At 40.5% G+C, this 19,700-nt stretch overlaps 1 protein-coding gene across 1 annotated transcript in view; it reads left to right on the top strand.

Annotated features, from left to right (window-relative positions):
• The window catches only part of CATSPERB (cation channel sperm associated auxiliary subunit beta), a 78,814-nt gene that overhangs the window by 10,574 nt on the left and 48,540 nt on the right, over positions 1–19,700 (top strand). The window contains exons 5-13 of the mRNA XM_066276665.1: positions 775–870; positions 5,152–5,301; positions 7,327–7,422; positions 7,533–7,654; positions 8,806–8,838; positions 12,154–12,220; positions 12,853–12,899; positions 13,280–13,444; positions 15,403–15,549. Coding sequence (XP_066132762.1) covers positions 775–870; positions 5,152–5,301; positions 7,327–7,422; positions 7,533–7,654; positions 8,806–8,838; positions 12,154–12,220; positions 12,853–12,899; positions 13,280–13,444; positions 15,403–15,549 — 923 coding nt within the window. The remainder of the gene's footprint in view (positions 1–774; positions 871–5,151; positions 5,302–7,326; positions 7,423–7,532; positions 7,655–8,805; positions 8,839–12,153; positions 12,221–12,852; positions 12,900–13,279; positions 13,445–15,402; positions 15,550–19,700) is intronic.

Consider the following 19,700-nt stretch of genomic DNA (forward strand, 5'->3'; position numbering starts at 1 on the left):
GTCAGGCCATATTCATTAATTTTTATGAATCCCTTTTATCTTCACTATTTGTATATTATTTATGCTTTAAAGTGTTCTAATTGTTGCCTGACCAGGCGGTGGCACAGTAGATAGAGCATCGGACTGGGATGCGGAAGGACCCAGGTTCGAGACTCCGAAGTCGCCAGCTTGAGCACAGGCTCATCTGGTTTGAGCAAAAGCTCACCAGCTTGGACCCAGGGTCGCTGGCTCGAGCAAGGGGTTACTTGGTCTGCTGAAGGCCAGCAGTCAAGGCATATATAAGAAAGCAATCGATGAACAACTAAGGTGTTGCAACGAAAAACTAATGATTGATGCTTCTCATCTTTCCGTTACTGTCTGTCTGTCCCTGTCTATCCCTCTCTCTGACTCTGTCTCTGTAAAAAAAAAAAAAAAAAAAAAAAATGTTCTTATTGTCAGCCCTAGGGTTTACACTACATATTTTAATTAATTACAGTCCTTTCAAATAATATTATAGCACTTCACCTGACATGCATAATTAGCTTCCTACCGAGCCATCGCTGCTCTCAGAGAATACTTTGGCTTAAAAATATTATCTGGATTCATCGCTGTGGTGGTAGACTGCTTCACAATTCTTTCTCCTTATTGTATCATCAAAATGTTTATAGAAAAACATGCAATCCAAATGATTGCAAGATGACAGGTAATCATTGCTAGTAATGTTCATATAGTCTTCAATTTGACCAAAACGACATATTAAGAATAGTTAATAATTTGCCTTTTGTACTCAAACAGATATTGCAGCTGTAGAAGAGTGGTTTGTAAGGATTTCTTTACAAAATGGATTAAATATTTACACTACTGGAGGAACACTCCTGGATCAGGTCCGAGGTAAGTGTCGGTATATAAAGTGGAATGGAATTGGTGATATTCTTTCCCCAAATGTGTGCCGACTGTGTGCTGAGTCCTAGCGACAACTAAGAGATGACTGTGACCCTTGAGGGGCTCAGAATCCCACTGCGGCAGACAAAGAATTAAATGCCTGGAGTTGTTAATAGAGGCCTGCGAAGAGTGCTGGAGAAAAATGGAAATATGTTTTCTCTATATCCATACTGCAGCTCATAATGAACAATGGCTTTCTAAAGTTAGTTTTTACGTCTTCATTTATTAAGATGTTGTAGAAGATACTGTTTATTGTACCACAGTCGTCTTTATGAGGGCCACTACTTGTTCAGTCTTGAGTAAGAACATTTGCATTTCTTCATGAAAAATTGGTTGTTTTGTTTTAAGGTAATGAACACCTAGGGATATAACTGACTAAGTTTTGTGGGTTTTTTTCCAGTTGTCTAACTTATAGCTCAGATTTTTGGATCACCCATAGCATTATAGTATAATTTTTTTTTAAATCCTCAGTCCTGGATCTTGTATTTATCCTCACCTTCCTTTTTATTTTTATTCTGTTACTCCCACTTTATCATAGTGCTATGTAAAGTGCAGAGTAAAAATAATGATTACATTTTATGAAGAGGATCATCTGGGTAGTTTTAAGAAAAGCAATGATGTCTGGACTCCACCATATACCAATTAAAATCGATCCCTGTATGTGAGGCCGGGCGTCTGTGTTAAAAACAAAAAATTTTCCAAGAGATTCTGATGTGCAGAACTGCTCTAGAGAAAGGCTGCCTCCGTATGAAGAGGCAAATGCAGATCTGTTTAATGCAGCATTATTTTTCATAAGAAAAATGGAAAGCAACATAAATGTACAGCAACAGAGGAAAGGACAAACACATGTGGTGTAATCTGTTAAAATTAAATAACAGAGCCTGACTAGGTGGTGGTGCAGCGGGTAGAGCATCGGACTGGGACATGGAGGACCCAGGTTCGAAACCCTAAGGTCGCTGGCTTGAGCACGGACTCATCTGGTTTGAGCAAGGCTCACCACTCAGCAGCTTGAGCCCAAGGTCGCTGGCTTGAGCAAGGGGTCACTCAGTCTGCTGTAGCCCCCCGGTCAAGGCACATATGAGAAAGCAATCAATGAACAACTAAGGTATCGCAACAAAGAATTGATGCTTCTCATCTCTCTCCCTTCTTGTTTGTCCATCCCTATCTGTCCCTCTCTCCATCTCTTTCTGTCTCTGTCACACACACAAAAAAATTAATTAATAGACCCATAGGTATCATCAGGGACAGAACTCAGAAACATTGAGTGAGAAAGCAGGTTTCAGAATAGAGTAGGAAAGCGTTTATAGAAAATTTCAGAAAATGCATAAAGCAATGATATACCGTATTTTTCGCTCCATAAGATGCACCTGACCATAAGACGCACCAAGGGTTTTAAGAAGGAAAATAAGAAAAAAAATATTCTGAATCAAATGGTGTGTTAAAATATTTAATAAAATATACCACAGTACTATTTCAACAATGTAAACTCAACAGCAGTATTAACAACCATTAGCGCTGTGACTAACAAATGAGAAGAGACGTTAATGTTCAAATACTCTTCTAGTTGTCCAGGAACCCGCAGCAGCTAAAAAAAAAAAAAAAATGAACATTGGCTTCGTAAGATGCATGGGCATTTCCCCTTCCACTTTTGGGAAGAAAAAATGCGTCTTGTAGAGCAAAAAATACAGTACGTCATTCAAAGGTACATATAGTAGTAAAAGTAGAAAAAGCCTGAGAAACATGAACAGCAATTTCATGATAGTTGCATTCGGGGAGAATTTGGGAATTAGTCTGTGGAGGGCAGAAGATGTCTTCAATCATATCTGTATTATCTATTTCTTTAACCAAAATTAACATATCTAAAACAAAAATGACAAAATGTTACGCTGTCCTATATTTTGAGAGGGTGTCCAAAAATTTTAAAGATAGCCCTGGCCGGATAGCTCAGTTGGTTAGAGCATCATCTGGAAGCACAGAGGTTGCCGGTTTGATCCCTGGTCAGGGCACATACATGAACAGCTTGAAGTTCCTGTGTGTGTCTCTCTCTCCCCTCCTCTCTAACTAACATCAATAATTAAAAAAAAATTTTTTTTAATTGTGAGTCAGTTTTTCAACAGTCATTACAAGTTTTTGAGATGCTGATATTTTTGATGTCCTGTGCTACTTTTAAAAAGTAAAATAACAATGTAAAGTTATTTCAATTTCAAAAATAATCTGATATCTGAATCATTTACATGATGTGATAGAACCAAAATATTACATACTACATTAAATTTTTCATGTACACTTATTTAGAATGCACAGAGCGTCCCAGATTAGTTGTTCCTAAAGGTCCCAGAGGCTGAGATGAGGTTCATCTCTTAGAAGGCACTAAACGGTGACCAGTACTGCGAAAGCACAGTTGACAGAGTCGTGTATGTTCAATTCAGAGAGGCTGGCCAGGATCGTGGTGAAAAGTGTGGATTTTATTTTCGTTACAATGAAAAGCTGTTGGGGTGTCTTAAGCAGGAGAGTGATAAATTCTGATTTATGCTTTATAAAAAAGATCACTTTGGCTGCTGGGTCGAGAACTGACTCTTGGGGGAACGATGGCAAGAACAGACTAAAGGAAACTGGTTGGCAGCTGTTGCCATATTCCACGCAAGACGTGATCTGGAAGTCCATGGGCTGTGGGGTTAGCAGTGGAGGTGGGGGGAAGCGGGAGTCTTCAGAATGCATTTTGGAAGTAGAGCTGTCAGGATCTCCTACTGGATTGTGGGGAAGCGAGGGCATGGAGGATGAATCCCAGGTTTCTTACCGGAGCAATGAGTGGATAATGGGATCACTTACTGAGATGCAGAAGACCTGGGGAGAGAACACTGGGAAATGGCAGTCAAGGTTAATTACGGTCAGGTTTACAGTTGGAAATATTTATTCACTACTAAAAGAGATGGTTAAAAATGTTCTCCCCACTTCCTAATCTCCGGTCCATACCCCAGATCAAGCCACTAAAACTTCTTAATCACTATCACTAGCCACCTTCATATTGGTCACTTTTCTGTCTCTGTTTAGTTTCTCAGTAGCGGTCAATACTTATAATTACTCCCTCATTTTTAAATGCTTAAAATATAGTACTTTAAGGTGATTGTACATAAGAGGCGTTTTCAGTTCAATGCAATCATGCCCCAGATGCAAGCTCAGCTCTCCCTGTCTCCTCAGATCTGGTTATTAATTGCCTGCACGTACATGCAACACCCTGGAAAGCCAACGGCCTTGTCCCAAATTTCTTTGATGTTTGAAGTGGATTAGTTTTGGTTATAAATTGTGTCTCTTTCCCTTCTTGGCCATCCCTGCATTATGTCAAGCCAGATAGAAATCTAGCTCCTTTCCTGGCTTTGCACACATTGAAAAATATATCACATACAGTCTTTGGTTGTGTAGCAGATTTTATTAAAAGTTTGGGGAGACGGAGGAGATGGACATTGTAAAAATGTAAACAGCTCAAGAATTGATTACTAGTGTCTTTTCTTTAAATCCTTTGGCTAATTTTGAAATTCAGACAGCAGTAGTCTGTCTATTTTCCCTGGCTTGCTCTTTGTACACTCTTTTCTCATTTTTTCAAAAGAAAAAAACATCCTCCCATTTTCTTATGCATGAAAGTTTGAGTTTATCCAGCCCCAACCTTTCGCGTATCCAAGAATAGATTGCTGGCTTGCAGATGTGCCGCCACTGATTGGTTTTTCCTGTTGGTTCTACGTCCTTCACTTCTTTAATTCTGCCAGAAATCCCTTTAAGTGTCTTGACCACTAATGATATCTTTCCTGTCCTCTGCTGCCATTCTGGATTTATTCTCATTTTACTGCCGTTTAGACGGGGTGGAGGAAGAGAACAAAAAGTAAATGTCCACGCTCTTGAAGCAGAAGTTGTGCTAAACTATACATGTGCATATCCTGTGACCCAGAAATTCGGTTTCTAGGAATAGATCCTGTGGCCAATTATATTTTCCAAAGATGACCATATCCCTTCTCACGTGCGCTTCTGCATGTGACCTTGCCTGGCCCCCATCGAGGGCGATTAGACTTCATTCTTCCTACTCTGGAAAAATAAGGATTGATCTATTTTTAACCCATGGAGAGAAAGGTAATGCCCCCATTTTCTGAACAATGGAGTAGTTCACCCTTACAGGAAAGAAGTGATGTTCCATTCTCAAGAGGGCTGCCTCAATTTAAACACTAACCTTGATTTTCACAGAACCTATTCTTCAGTGGACTCTTGGGCATTTAATAGCAAAAGAAAAAGTCAGCACATTATATCCACACGTGGTGGGCCTGAAAGTCACAAAAGTCCCCTGCGCCAATGACGTAGCCCTGCTTGGCTTCATTCTGAACTCGAACCTTGATGGTAAGTTCACGGCTGTCCTGAATGGGAAGTAGCGTTTGTATTTTATAACAGTTATGTTTAACTGGCAGTACATGCTACCTGTGGAGACATAATCGAGTGAAAAAGTTTCTTAAAAATACCTAAGAAATCACCTTTTGTTGCTGCACCTTGTCTACTTGCAACTATGTTTTACTATTTTTTCCTCCACGGGTACCTACGTCTTCCCGAAGATGACTCACGCACTGTGGTTCTAAGGCGTCACAACATTATTTAACGTGTTAAGTATGTGCTGTTGCGTTACTACTATAATACTGAATAGCATCCTCACACGTTTCAACTATGGGTTGTATTGTTCTAGTTGTCTTTCCCAGGTCATTGATGGCCTCCTTGTCCCCAAAAACCAGTGAATACAGAGGAAGAAATAATTAAATAAAAGAGCTTTAAAAATAAGAAACAAAATTGTGTTACTCAGAGACAATATGTGTATCCACATAAAAATCCAAAAGAGCCTGACCAGGTGGTGGCGCAGTGGATAGAGCGTTGGACTGGGATGCGGAAGGACCCAGGTTCGAGACCCGAGGTCGCCAGCTTGAGCGTGGGCTCATCTGGCTTGAGCAAAGAGCTCACCAGCTTGGACCCAAGGTCGCTGGCTCCAGCAGGGGGTTGCTCGGTCTGCTGAAGGCCCGCGGTCAAGGCACATGTGAGAAAGCAATCAATGAACAACTAAGAAGTCGCAATGCGCAAGGAGAAACTGATGATTGATGCTTCTCATCTCTCTCCGTTCCTGTCTGTCTGTCCCTGTCTATCTCTGCCTCTCTAAAAAAAAAAAAAAAAAAAAAAAAAAATCCAAAAGAATCTACAGAAAAATGATCAGAACAAATAAGGGAGTGCTGCAGAATAGAGGGCTCGAAGGATAATTTGTGAAAGACATCCCACCAAAGACCAGGGATTCTAATTTTTAAATTGTTATTCAGAAAGTAACAAACCCCAAAAGGTACCTAGAAAGAAACAAAACAAACCAAAAGACTTGCAAGGCCTATGGCAGAGAAATGATAAAAGCTTAACAACGGCCATAAGAAAGACTAAAATAAATAAAATATTTATGTTTATAAACAGGAACTTTTTGTTTTTTTAGTGAGAGCGAGAGAGACAGACAGGAATGGAGACAGATAAGAAGCATCAATTATTCGTTGCAGCGCCTTAGTTGTTCATTGACTGCTTTCTCATATGTGTCTTGACTAGGGGGCTCCAGCAGAGAGAGTGGCCCTTCGCTCAAGCCAGTGACCTTGGACTCAAGCCAGCGATCTTTGGGCTCAAGCCAGTGACCATGATGTCATGTATATGATCCCATGCTCAAGCCGGCAACCTTGGGGTTTCAAACCTGGGTCCTCAGCATCCCAGGCCGACACTCTATCCACTGTGCCACCACCTGGTCAGGCGAACAGGAATTTCTAATGTTGCAAAGATATTTATTCTAAATTTACCCATCAAATTCAATACAGTTTCAAGAAAAATTATAGCAGTATTTCTGTGTGTGTGGAAATTGACAAGCCAACCCCAGAATTCATATGGCAGAATAAAACAACATAAACACAAACGTTATTTTAAAGAAGAATAAAAAGAAGAACAAAAACTTTCCCTGCCATGACTAATTATAAAGTGATAGCGTCAAACTGTGCATTGGTATAGGGACAGACAGACTGGCCCAATTGATTCTCAGTTGCCTCTGCTCAGAATAATCCTAATGACAAAGTGGGATGTTTTAGGGGTGGCGTATTCTGACCCCCTATAATATAAAACAAAATACTTAATAATTAAATGAGATGGTCGGCTAAAATCCTGTGGTGTAAACTAAAGTTACTTCATCTTTCTAGTGCTTGGGGAAATGAGACTCAAGTGGAGGGGCGTGGAGCTGGGCACCTGCAGAAAATGGTTGGAAGGTGGCGCTGTCGCAGGTCCTGGCCCCTGAAGACCTAGCACCGTAGAAGTGAGTGACTGGCTTGGCAAAGTGGTCTTAGCCTTGATTTTCCTTTTCTCTCATGGTAGGTGTTTACATAGGCCTCACCTCTAGTGGATTTTGGAATTATAATGATACCCTCTGGTATAACCTGACGGACATGATCTATTCCCACTTTGGAGAAGGTAATTCCTCTAGTAACATCTTGGTCTTCAGCATTTCATTTATTGTGACATCTGATCAATATGTCAACTTTTCCTTCCTTTATAATCCATGGTGTGATTTCTTCCTTTAGAACACCTAGGGCTTACAGTGGTGGATATGGTTTTGACAAACCATTTCTTTGTTATCCTCACCTCTTTGGGACTTTTTGTAAGTGGAGATCTTCGTTACCCAAAGAAACCTGCCCTAATATTGGTATGTGAGCTGCTTTGTGATAAATTAGTTAACTTTGAATATCTTTCATGGCATTAAGTAGAAACATTGAATAATTGAGTTATGTGTAGTGTATCTTAGACTTGAAATGCTTCTTCCTTTTAAAAAATGTAAAAGCACCGCATGGGAACCTCTTCCTTTGCCTTACAGTGTTGGCTATATCATTTGGAAATGGCGCTAGTTTTATTGCTATCCAAATTTATAGAAACTTTTAAATACATACAAGTAGAAAACACTTTCTCTGTCTATCTATCTATAGTTATATATGTTCCCAAAACACTTTAGGGTAATTTATAAAGCTAGATCTAGCACTCCAAAGTAACAAATTAAAGTAACTTTTGGAATTGAAAGCAGGAGAATATACATTTTGGTGAAGATGTACAAAATACACAGAATAAAATTCTCAAGCATGTAAATAAATACCTCTCAAAAATAGCAACAGAAATAAGAATAGTAACAAAGACTTAGGAACAGTCCGAGAAAAGGTAAGGGTAAGTATGGAAGGGGCAGTTGTATTGGTTGAGAAGCAGGTATTTCTTATGCATGGTAATTATTACCTTTCTTCAGGTCTGCAAACATGCACAGCCTCCCCCTCCTCCTCACTATCTCTGAGAAAGTAACATTTGTTGCTCAGACAGCCAATAGATCTGGCCTTCTGTGTGCTTGTCATGTGATTGCCAAAGCAGAGAGTTGTAGACGCCAGGAGCAGTGACTCAAGTTCAAAGTACGGAGGGCCTGCTGTAGGGCTGCACTGGGCGGGGCAGACGGAGGCCCCGGAGAGAATGATAGGCTAAGGGTGTGCCTTCCTAATCCCCAGTGGGTGGCAGGCTGAATGTATGTCTGCACACTTCTTAACTCCTCCACTTAAATCATTAACAGATGGGGTTTTGATCCCAAATCCTTTCTGGAATCAAGTTAAGGCATAAATAATCAAATGGTGAAACAAGGCAGAGACTGAAGGGGAAATCTCCAGGATATTGTGTCAACTACTTAAGAGGCTGATTTCAGTGTGACATTCCTAACTGCTGGGATATAAAAGAAACATTTCCATTAGTATAATTTAAATTGCTACATTTTGTTACGCCTTCTCCTATGCGTGCAAAAAATTAAAGTTCCTGTTTTTCCCCTTCTAGCTTTCAAGGGCAGAGTTTTGTGGTTTCGAAAGGGTAAGAAGCTTTAAATTTATAAGGATTGGTTAAAAGATAAGATTCCTTGCTGCCTAAGAGATGAGATCCAAGATGAGAATTCACCATACAGAGTATTCCTATGAGATTATTTACCATTTGAGCTAAAAATTATATTACTGCCAACTATAAAGCAGTGATCTCCACTTCTATTTCAAAGAACAAAGTGCCCCTCCTGTTTCTGAGGCCATCCCCACCCCTTTTTTATTATATGTTCTATCCAGAATTGTGCGTATTCAGGTGTTTTCTGTGCCTACTTGGAGAAAGTCATGTTTTTTCTTTCTTAAGTGAGAAGCGAGGAGACAGACAGACTTCTGCATAAGCCCCTACTGGGATTCACCCAGCAAGCCCCTCTATCAGGCAATGCTCTGCCCATCTGGGACTGTTGCTCAGCAACCAAGCTATTTTTTGGACCTGAGGCAAGGCCATGGAGCCATCCTCAGTGCCCAGGGCCAACTTGTTCCAACTGAGCCATGGCTGTGGGAGAGTAAGCGACAGATAGATAAAATGGAGAGGGGAAAGGGCAAGGAAGCAGATGGTCGCTTCTCCTGTGTGCCCTGATTGGGAATCAAACCTGGGATGTCCATATACCAGGCCAAAGCTCTACCACAGAGCCAACCAGCCAGGACCTAAAGTCACTTTCTAATTTGCACAAAAGTGCCATTAAAGCTAGCCACACCTCTCCTTTTGGTGGAAATTTGATTCTATCAGTTATCTTCCCTCTCTGTTACAAGGTCAAGTTTCATGATTCAGTAGGTCATTTCTATCAACATATAAACATGCTTTTGTTTGGAAACCACAATAAATATTTTGAGTATTCCTATCTTTTGCCATGTCCCCTCCTCATTCCCTCCTCATACACCCACACACACTCAAGAGTGAAATTATTCTTAAAAGTATAGGGATTTACCTTTAGATCAGACCTTTTTAATAATGAGTGAAGGAAGGTTGGTAAGACTGACGTGTGTGGGCCCTGGCCGGTTGGCTCAGCGGTAGAGCGTTGGCCTGGCGTGCAGGGGAACCCGGGTTCGATTCCCGGCCAGGGCACACAGGAGAAGCACCCATTTGCTTCTCCACCCCCAACCCCTCCTTCCTCTCTGTCTCTCTCTCTTCCCCTCCTGCAGCCAAGGCTCCATTGGAGCAAAGATGGCCCGGGCGCTGGGGATGGCTCCTTGGCCTCTGCCCCAGGCGCTGGAGTGGCTCTGGTCGCGGCAGAGCGACACCCTGGAGGGGCAGAGCATCACCCCCTGGTGGGCAGAGCTTCGCCCCTGGTGGGCGTGCCGGGTGGATCCCCGTCGGGCGCATGCGGGAGTCTGTCTGACTGTCTCTCCCCGTTTCCAGCTTCAGAAAAAAAAAAAAAAAAAAAAAAAAAAAGAATGACGTGTGTGGCTGTTCAGGCAGATTTGCAGGAGTTAATGTTTGATGATTTATCCATTTGCTTATTCAATCATTCTGCAAATATTTGTTGAATACTTTCTATAGTCCATGCTTGTTTGACAAGAAAGATTCCCTAATGAACATGACACAGTCCCTATTCTCATGTAGCTTACGATTCTAGTGAGGGGGATAGATCCCAAACAATTATGCAAGCAAGTGCACAAAATGATTGTAGATAGTAATCAGGGCTTATTGAAATTAAAGCAGGTAAAGGAAATAGAGAGTGAAGGGAAGTTAATATTCTACATTAAATGGGATGGTGATACCAGACCTCTCCAAGGAGGTGAAATTTAAGCAGAAATTTAAATGAACTTGAAGAAGCACATTCGGAGGAAGGTAATGTAAGCACAAAGATGCTAAATTGGGAAATTAGCATGAGGAAACTGTTAGCCAAGTTGCATCTGTTAATAGCAATAGCAGGGACTTTGAGTCACTTTTTCAAGAATAAATTCTAACTTTTGTGAGACATGCAAGACCCTTTATGGTCAGGGTCTTCCCTACCATCTTTATTCTTGTCATTCTACCCCCTCACCTCCAGCCATCCTTGCCAGCCACTAGTTTCATTCTCAGTAAGTCCTCTCCAATGGTGAGACCTTACCACCAGGTTCAGAAGTGATCAGTTTAGTAATCACAACAGGAATATAGTATCTCTTTCCCAGGAGTTCCAGCAAGTTTTGTAGCCGACCCATTAACTTTATTTGTATTATGTGTTCATTCCTGACCAATCATTGTGACTTTGAGTCAGACCTGGGTCATGAGCTCATCCATTGGAATGAGATCAACCTGCTCAGATAAAATTGTCCCCTAAGATGTTGACTGAGCTGTTACCAGTTCGATTCCCAGTAGGAAATAAACTAGAAAGAATCTAAAGAGGAAGAAAAAGAATAAGTCAGGGCCCAATAAAGATTCTAGATTAATTTCTCAGACATGATAATGACATATGGTGTCCTACAAACCTGAAGATTTATATAAGAACTCAAAAGGTGCATTCAATCTAACACCTTGGTTTGAAGATACCATACCATTCAAATAAATTATTGTGCATTCTGTTTTAAAAGGCTTGTTTGTTTGTTTGTTTGTTTCTTTAGCAGTTCTATTAAGATATATGATAATATACATAACAAAATTCAACCCTTTAAAGTGTAGAATTCAATGGGCTTTAATATATTCACATAGTTGTGCAACCATTACCAGTATCAATTTTAGAACATTTAAAAGGATTTTAATGCACAGATTATACAGATTTTATTACTGACCTATAAAAATAGGTCCCTTTTGTTTCAGCAATAATTTGAAAGTGAAAATCTTCCTATAACAGAAAACCATCTCAAACATTTGCGTATAATTCATATCTAACATATACAATCTCACTTTATTGAAAGCTTCCCTCTTCTAACCCATTTTTCCAAACCTATATTTTGGTGGCTTTTTTCTTATTGCTTCTTGCTGCTGTTAGGCTTCTATAAAGAGTCCTTAGCCTAGCTGCACCGAATGAAGAATAAAAGATAAACATGTGACCCATTGTCACTGTAATGAAAAGCTAATAGTTTCTGGTAGCTTCAAAAACACTAGTTCATAGGCTGGGTCATCTCCATTAACACATGCTAATTTGTGTGACGTTTCTTTTTACTCCTTTTGTGTGTATGTGTGTAGTTCAAAGGGTATTATTCTTATTTCTTATTTTCATCCTTTTATTTCCTTTTTCTTATTTCTTATTTTCATCCTTTTATTTCCTTTTACTTTTATATAATTTTTCTCTAACTCACATTTCTCAACTATTGTACTTTTTAAAAATGTTTTTCCTATTTTATATCTTAAATTTACATATTGCCTAAATGATATATTTATTTCTTTATGTAGATTGACTACGTCAAAGGAAAATTATGGTATAACGAAAGATGTTTTGCTAACAGAGAGCGTTTTGAAGGTAAATTTTAGTTAAAGAAATGTTAACAGGATTTTTTCAACATAAATAACACATACAGATTAAATGAAAATGTCAAAATAAAAATAGAATAAAATGAAAGATAAATTTGTTCTGTGTAAGTTAATGGCTTAAAACCAAGTGGAAAAATTTATTTAAATCTGTGACAACAGGCATACCCTGATAGAAGTGCAAGAAAATTGATTCAAGGATACTTTTTTTTTTTAAGTGAGAGGAGGGAAGATAGAGAGACAGACTCCCGCATGTACCCTGACCAGAATCCACCCAGCAAGCCCCCTACCTTAGATGCTTTGCCCATCTAAGGCCATTACTCGGCAACTGAGTTATTTTTAGTGCCTGAAGAAGAGGCTCCATGAAGCTATCCTCAGCACTTGGGGCCAACTCGCTTGAAACAATGCAAGAAGGGAGGAGAGAGAGAGAGAAGAGGGGGAAGGGGAAGAAGCAGATGGTCACTTCTCCTATGTGCCCTGACTGGGAATCAAACTCGGGACTTCCACACACTGGGCCGATGTTCTACCACTGAGCTAGCTAGCCAGGGCCAATTTGAGTATACTGAATGATACATTTAGCAATAGATGTGCTGCCTGTAATTTCTGTGCCTTCATATTTTATAGTTGACTATATTACTATCACCTTTGAGAGAAACAGGACCTTAAGTGAGGTATGGCATTGAATATTTTTAAAGGTAAGAAATTTTATTGTGTATGATTTTAATAATTCATCTAAAAAAAAAGAATAGCAGCTCTACAGACAGAAAGGCTTAACATTTCTCTTCACTCTCAGTGGCGCCTCGACTTGCTTTTAATGATAATTGCCTCACTATGGTAAATCTATTCTAGACCTATGCAGGGCTTCCAGAAAAACCATCCATGCCAGAAAGGGATTCTTTCTGAACTCACATCCCCCACAAGAGAAGCACAGACAGTAAAGATGTAACACTTTCTATGTAGTCAGTCATTAGTTTATGTGCTTAAGTAAAAGAATTAATTAGAGCTTATATATGTCAAAAACAGCATTAACTTTTCTTTTCTCTTTTTGTAGGCAAGCTCCTGTTTTTATAGTAAAGAACCATTTTTTGATTGGTTACCTTGCTTACCTTACATTTCAAAAACAATGAAAACTACTCCTTCAACTGTAATAACATTTCTTATTGACCAAGAACATTATTCTGGAATCTACCTCTTTAATAACGAGGTAAGCCTCACAGCCCGGAGCTGACTGCTCTTGATACGGCAACAGTGAAAATTTAAGCAAAACTACTTCTAAATTTTTTGCAGGTGAAGCTGGTAAGATTAGCTACAGCAGAATTACTTAAGGCTAATATAGATTAAGAAACTAGAGATTTCTTGCCTCCAACGGTCACTCAGTTTGATGGAAATGAAAAATAGGGTGCCATTTGCATAGTGATTCTTTTTTGCTAATTCTCCCTGAGGATATAAACTGAGTTAGATCTATCTATATCAGCGGTTCTCAACCTGTGGGTCGCGACCCCAGCGGGGTCCAACGACCAAAACACAGGGGTCGCCTAAAGCCATCGGAAAATACATATTTATTATACAATACATTTTTAAATAAAATATGTATTTCCGATGGCTTTAGGCGACCCCTGTGTTTTGGTTGTTCTACCCCCGCCAGGGTCGCGACCCACAGGTTGAGAACCGCTGGTCTATATAAATGTAAGTTTTCATAAGAGTGGTTAGTTTAGATTAACAAATAATAAAACTAAATTGCCACAGAGCTATATTTTCTATTCCAAAAGGTCTTAACCCCAGGTGTGAATTAGAATTTGTCTTAGAGCCATTTATCTATATATAAATTATTAGTTCAGTCATATATATATATATATATATATATATATATGTTCAGCCCTACCCTTATGATTTTAGAGGAGAAAAATAATAATTTTTCTCTACCCCCTTAGGTACAGTAACCGGGGTTCTGTAAATTAAACTGACAAAAGTCAGAGTAACAGGAGATAAGAAAACTATTTATGCGTGCAGTGCCTATTTAGGCAGGTGAAAGTTAGCGATGAGTAGCTCAGAAAGGTGGTTAAAATTGGAGGGCTATATACCATCTTCATATGTTAAGAGGGGTGAGAAAGGAATTGAAGAAAAACCAAGTGAAATGATAATGGCTTTACAGGAGAGCACACAGGAGTATGTGATGAGGTTTGTTTAAACCGGTATGAGTGGTCTTTCTGTCTCTTCAGGGGCTCATCTTCCGTGAAGGAGGGTGTGGGGTACATCTTATTCAGTCTCTCTTCTCACCCTGAAGAGGAATATATGGCAGTCTTAGTTCTCAGAAGTTGCTGCTTTTAGTCAGATAAAGGAAGGCTTGTCTTTTTTCCCCCCTGCATCTGTTGAATCTCAAATGTCTTCATCTTAAAATAATCTTTATAACCAAGTGGCATATCTTGGGGTGCACATTCTGATTCCCTTCAAGATCATGATCCAATAGAATTGGAGTGTGGCCCAGGGTTCTGCACCTTCAAAAAGGAGTTTGAAGTGATAGTTAGGAACCTGGGCCTTGGGGTCTTTCTGCTGAGTTCAGTCATTCTGGCATTTATTATAGCATTTTTGAGAAGTTAGTTCATCTTCTGAACTTTATGTTCATCAGCTATTAAATAGATGTATATGGGGGAGGGCAGAGTGAAGAGGTATCAGTGGTCGCTACTCCTTCCAGTTCTATGCTGGGTTATTGGGTGTGTCCCTATCTTAAAATCTGAGTAACAGGCCTGACCAGGCGGTGGCGCAGTGGATAGAGCGTCGGACTGGGATGCCGAGGACCCAGGTTCGAGACCCTGAGGTTGCCAGCTTCAGCGCGGGCTCATCTGGCTTGAGTAAAAAGCTCACCAGCTTGGACCCAAGGTCACTGGCTAGAGCAAGGAGTTACTCAGTCTGCTGAAGGCCCGCGGTCATGGCACATATGACAAAGCAATCAATGAACAACTAAGGTGTCCCAACGAAAAACTGATGATTGATGCTTCTCATCTCTCTCTGTTCCTGTCTGTCTGTCCCTATCTATCCCTCCATCTGACTCTCTCTCTGTCCCTGAAAAAAAAAAAATCTGAGTAACAGGAAAGTCTGAAAATTGTAACATAGACTAATATTATTAATGGAAAATTTCTTACGACTTGCCCATGCTTGATCTCTTTCTAGAAGGAGACCACTGCCTCTGTGAGCAACCTGAAAAACAACATACCAAGATTTAAACCAAAATTTCCAGTTTTCACGTTTCCTCCATCGTTCTCTTACCCTGTGGGAATGGTATTCCATCCACGAAGCCATTTCCTGTACGCCTATGGCAATCAGGTGCGCGCACGGAAATTCACTCTGGTGTGAGTGTGAATCGTTCCCTTTGCCTGGGCCGAGTGCTCATACGGAGAAGCTGCTCCAGATCGGAGAAACTGCTGTGTGCGGATGGGAACTGTTCAGCGGGAGGGGAAATGGATGCTACTGGAAAGAGAGGAAGAGGAGACACTTCTGGAGGGATGGATAGTTCTAAATGAGTGCAAGGAGAAAGGGGCGCTCGTGGAGAGATTGGCCTTGGGGTGAGAATTATCCCACAGTAACAACAGGGGAGGGGGCTTGGGTTCAAAGCTGGTGGGTGGGGCGATGTGGTAATGGAAGCACGTAGGAATTTATCTGTTTTCTCAGTAAAAAAAAGCAAAGTGATTCTTTGAGAGTGAGGATGGAGGAAGAGAGCCGGGGTCATTGGGGAAAGAGAGCAGAGGGGAGTTGTTGCCGCGGAGGATGGAAGGATTAACTGAGGGAACGCAATCCCGTGGCCTGGGCTCTGTGCTTGTGATTCACAGCAGGACCACATACAGGAATGAGTTGATGTTTCTATCACTCTCCCTTCTTCTCTCTCTCAAATCAATAAATTAAAAATAAAGAAAAGATACATGCAAGTTACTAACACAAAAAAAGAGAAGAATTCTGTCCATTAAAAACATCATGAGGCCTGACCAGGTGGTGGCGCAGTGGATAGAGCATTGGACTGGGATGCGGAAGACCCAGGTTCAAGACCCCGAGGTCGCCAGCTTGAGTGTGGGCTCATCTGGTTTGAGCAAAAGCTCATCAGCTTGGACCCAAGGTCGCTGGCTTAAGCAAGGGGTCACTCACTCTGCTGTAGCCCCCTGGTCAAGGCACATATGAGAAAGCAATCAATGAACAAGCAATCAACAAACAACTCAGATGCCGCAACAAAGAATTGATGTTTCTTATCTCTCTCCCATCCTGTCTGTCCTTATCTGTCCCTCTCTCTGACTCTCTCTGTCTCTGTCATAAATAAATAAATAAATAAATAATAAATAAATCTTCATGAGAAGTGAAAATGCAAACTGGGAGAGAATATTGGCAACACATTTAACTGAAAAAGCATTATATAAATAAGAGTAAATAATGATTTCCTACAATGCAATACCAAAGAAGCTAAATTGATTTTAAAAATTAGCTGATCCATGAAATATATACAAATGGGTGTTTCACAGAGAAGGAAATACAAATGGAATAAGCATGTGAGGAGATGATACAATCCACAAACCATCAGGGAACTAGAAATCAAGAATGCAATACAATATTATTTTCAGCTATTTAACTGGCAAAATTAATTCTGACAATGCACATGTTGAAGAGTATGTGGGTCTCTTAGACACTGCTGGTGGCACAGTAATTTACTGTAACTGTTTAGGAGAGCAATTTGGCATTATTATCCTGTAAATGTTAGTGTTCGTATATTCTGTGACCCACTAATGTCACTTTTTTAGCAAGGGAAACATATATGAAGAAACATTTAAAATTTTTCATCATGGCACTATTAATAATAGCATTGGATAATGTAAAATAATCCAGATGGCCATGAATAGGAGAATGAATAAATTGCATTTTATTCACAAAATGAACTATTATTAAACAGTAAGAGATAATCAAATTAACTGAACCATATATAAAATGTATGAATATAAGTAAATCATATTGGGAGGAAGAAGTAAGTTCTAGAAGACAATATATGGTATGATATCCTTTTATCAAAAAGAGTATAAAGTGCCTGACCAGGTAGTGGCACAGTGGATAGAGCATTGGCCTGGATGCAGAGGACCCAGGTTCAAAACCTTGAGGTCGCTGGCTTGAGCATGGGATCACCAAGTTGGGCGTGGGGTCGCTGGCTTGAGCAAGGAGTCACTGACTTGGCTGGAGCCCCCTGGTTAAGGCATATATGAGAAAGCAATCAATGAACAAGCAATCAACAAACAAGATGCTGCAATGAAGAACTGATGCTTCTCATCTCTCTCCCTTCTTGTCTGTCCCTATCTGTCCCTCTCTCTTTCTCTCTCTCTGCCTCTGTCACATACAAAAAAAGACAATTTTCAGTTATAACTTGCCATTAAAATTCATTTTTTTAATAAATAAATTTTTATTTTAATGGGGTGACATCAATAAATCAGGGTACATATATTCAAAGAAAACATTTCCAGGTTATCTTGTCATTTAGTTCTGTTGCATATCCATCACCCAAAGAGAGATCGTCCTCCGTCACCCTCTCTCCAGTTTTCTTTGTACCCCTCCCTCTCCCCGTCTCTCTCCTCCCCTCCCCCCACCCCCTGTAACCACCACACTCCTGTCCATGTCTCTTAGTCTCGCCTTTATGTCCCCCCAACATATGGAATCCTACAGTTCCTGTTTTTTTTTTTTCACCTATTGCACTCCACACAATGCCATCAAGATTCCACCATTCTGCTGTAAGTGATCCGATGTCATCACCTCTTCTAGCTGAATAGTATACCATGGTGTATATGTGCCCCATCTTCCCTATCCAGTCTTCTATTTTTTTTACAGTGATTAAAAGCCTTTAAGCAAACTCTTGGCCAATACAGCAAGAATCCATAAAAGAATAGTGTCCTTAACATGTTCACCAAGTCCAAGTTGGCCCCATCACCAATGCAACCTAACCACTGTTCAGTCTGTTAGGAGCTGTCACAGGGAGCAGAAGTCCAGGAAAAGTCCACATCCAGGAAAAGTCCGCATGGCACTGGAATTGTTGTCACCATTCTATACTTTGCAGTTCATGTCCAAGTCCCAATGACCGCTGCTTCTAGCTGGTAACGATTCAGGTAGACTGGAAAAGCCATTTGCAGCATGCGTGGATATGGAGCTTCTGTTCTCCTCTGCCTGGAGAGATGAGAGCAGGTTACTTTTCCCTGGAGCTCTGTGACTGTGGCATGGTAAAGAGAACCTTAGTATACACTAAGCTGGGTGGCAAAGGTAGATTCATAATAGAAGTTGGCAAAAGGGGGAAAGAGAGCTCTAAATTAGGAGTAGGTCCCAGCCTGAAATATGAGTGGGGCATTGAGGTAGGAGGGATAAAGGAAACACTGTATATTAAGCAAAGCAGCAGAAAATAGGACTATCAACACCCACAACCGAGATCTTTGAGGGAAGAATAAAAAACCTGACTATTCAGGTAAGACATGGTTAAGTGGCCCTTGTGCAAATGAGATCAGTTTACCTGCTTCTTGGAAGAAATACCCTAGGCTCGTCCACAGTGTCGTAGATGGGGCCGACGGCCCTGGCACCTTCAGCCTTCAGTGGCAAACCCCAGGTTTCTGGGCAAGGTTAGGTCATAGGTGGCTGGAGCAGGGCTGGAAGAGACTGAACCCTCCCTTAGAGGAGCAAGGGGGAAGCCCACCTTCCAGTGTCCCTGTTTCCTCACAGCAGAGGCGTGTAAGCCTGGCAGGCTTTAGCTCAATGACCTTCCTTTCCACTATTGAAACAGAACCCAGATGACATCCTATGAGACCCCTTTGGGGCGTTGGAGCCTTTAAGGGTGTATCCTAAAAGCTGGTAGGTAGTTCCCCTGATCTCTATTGGGCTTTTTCTGCCTCTAGGTATCTTAAAAGCCATTCTCAGAAGATCTCGTTGAGGGGTTTGAGGATCCCCATCTGCCTATATAAATCTTTTCCATATATCTGGAGCTATTTGGAAAAAGACAAAACAGTGTTATTAGCTGGATCTAATAAAGAAGGTAGTAGTTTGCAGGCGAAAAAGATTTGGTGTCTCCTGTTCATCAGCATTCAAAAGAAATGTAATTTTTTTTTTTAAGTAAAAAGCATGATATGGTAGACCCGTAGGAATTCCAGGATATAACTACCTCCTTTAAAAATTTTTTTTAATTGACCTTAAAATGTTTGCTGAGTACACTTTAATAATACCTTAACTTTAAAGAGTGTAAGCATGACAAAATACAGTAAATACTTTTGCTCCATATGCAGGAGCATTTTCAGTTTAGCCAGTTTAGGAAATCCAATAATAGAACAATGCATACAGACAATGAGCTATAACATGCTTAGCAGCCTCTCCTGTTCTGACAGAAGTTACTATAGATCCAGAATATGTATCCATTGTAATGTGGACATACGACTGTTTGCGAAATGAAGGTATATGAGTAACATCCATCTGCCAAA

The sequence above is a fragment of the Saccopteryx bilineata genome, chromosome 4 (genome assembly GCF_036850765.1).
Source record: "Saccopteryx bilineata isolate mSacBil1 chromosome 4, mSacBil1_pri_phased_curated, whole genome shotgun sequence".
Lineage (NCBI taxonomy): Eukaryota > Metazoa > Chordata > Mammalia > Chiroptera > Emballonuridae > Saccopteryx > Saccopteryx bilineata.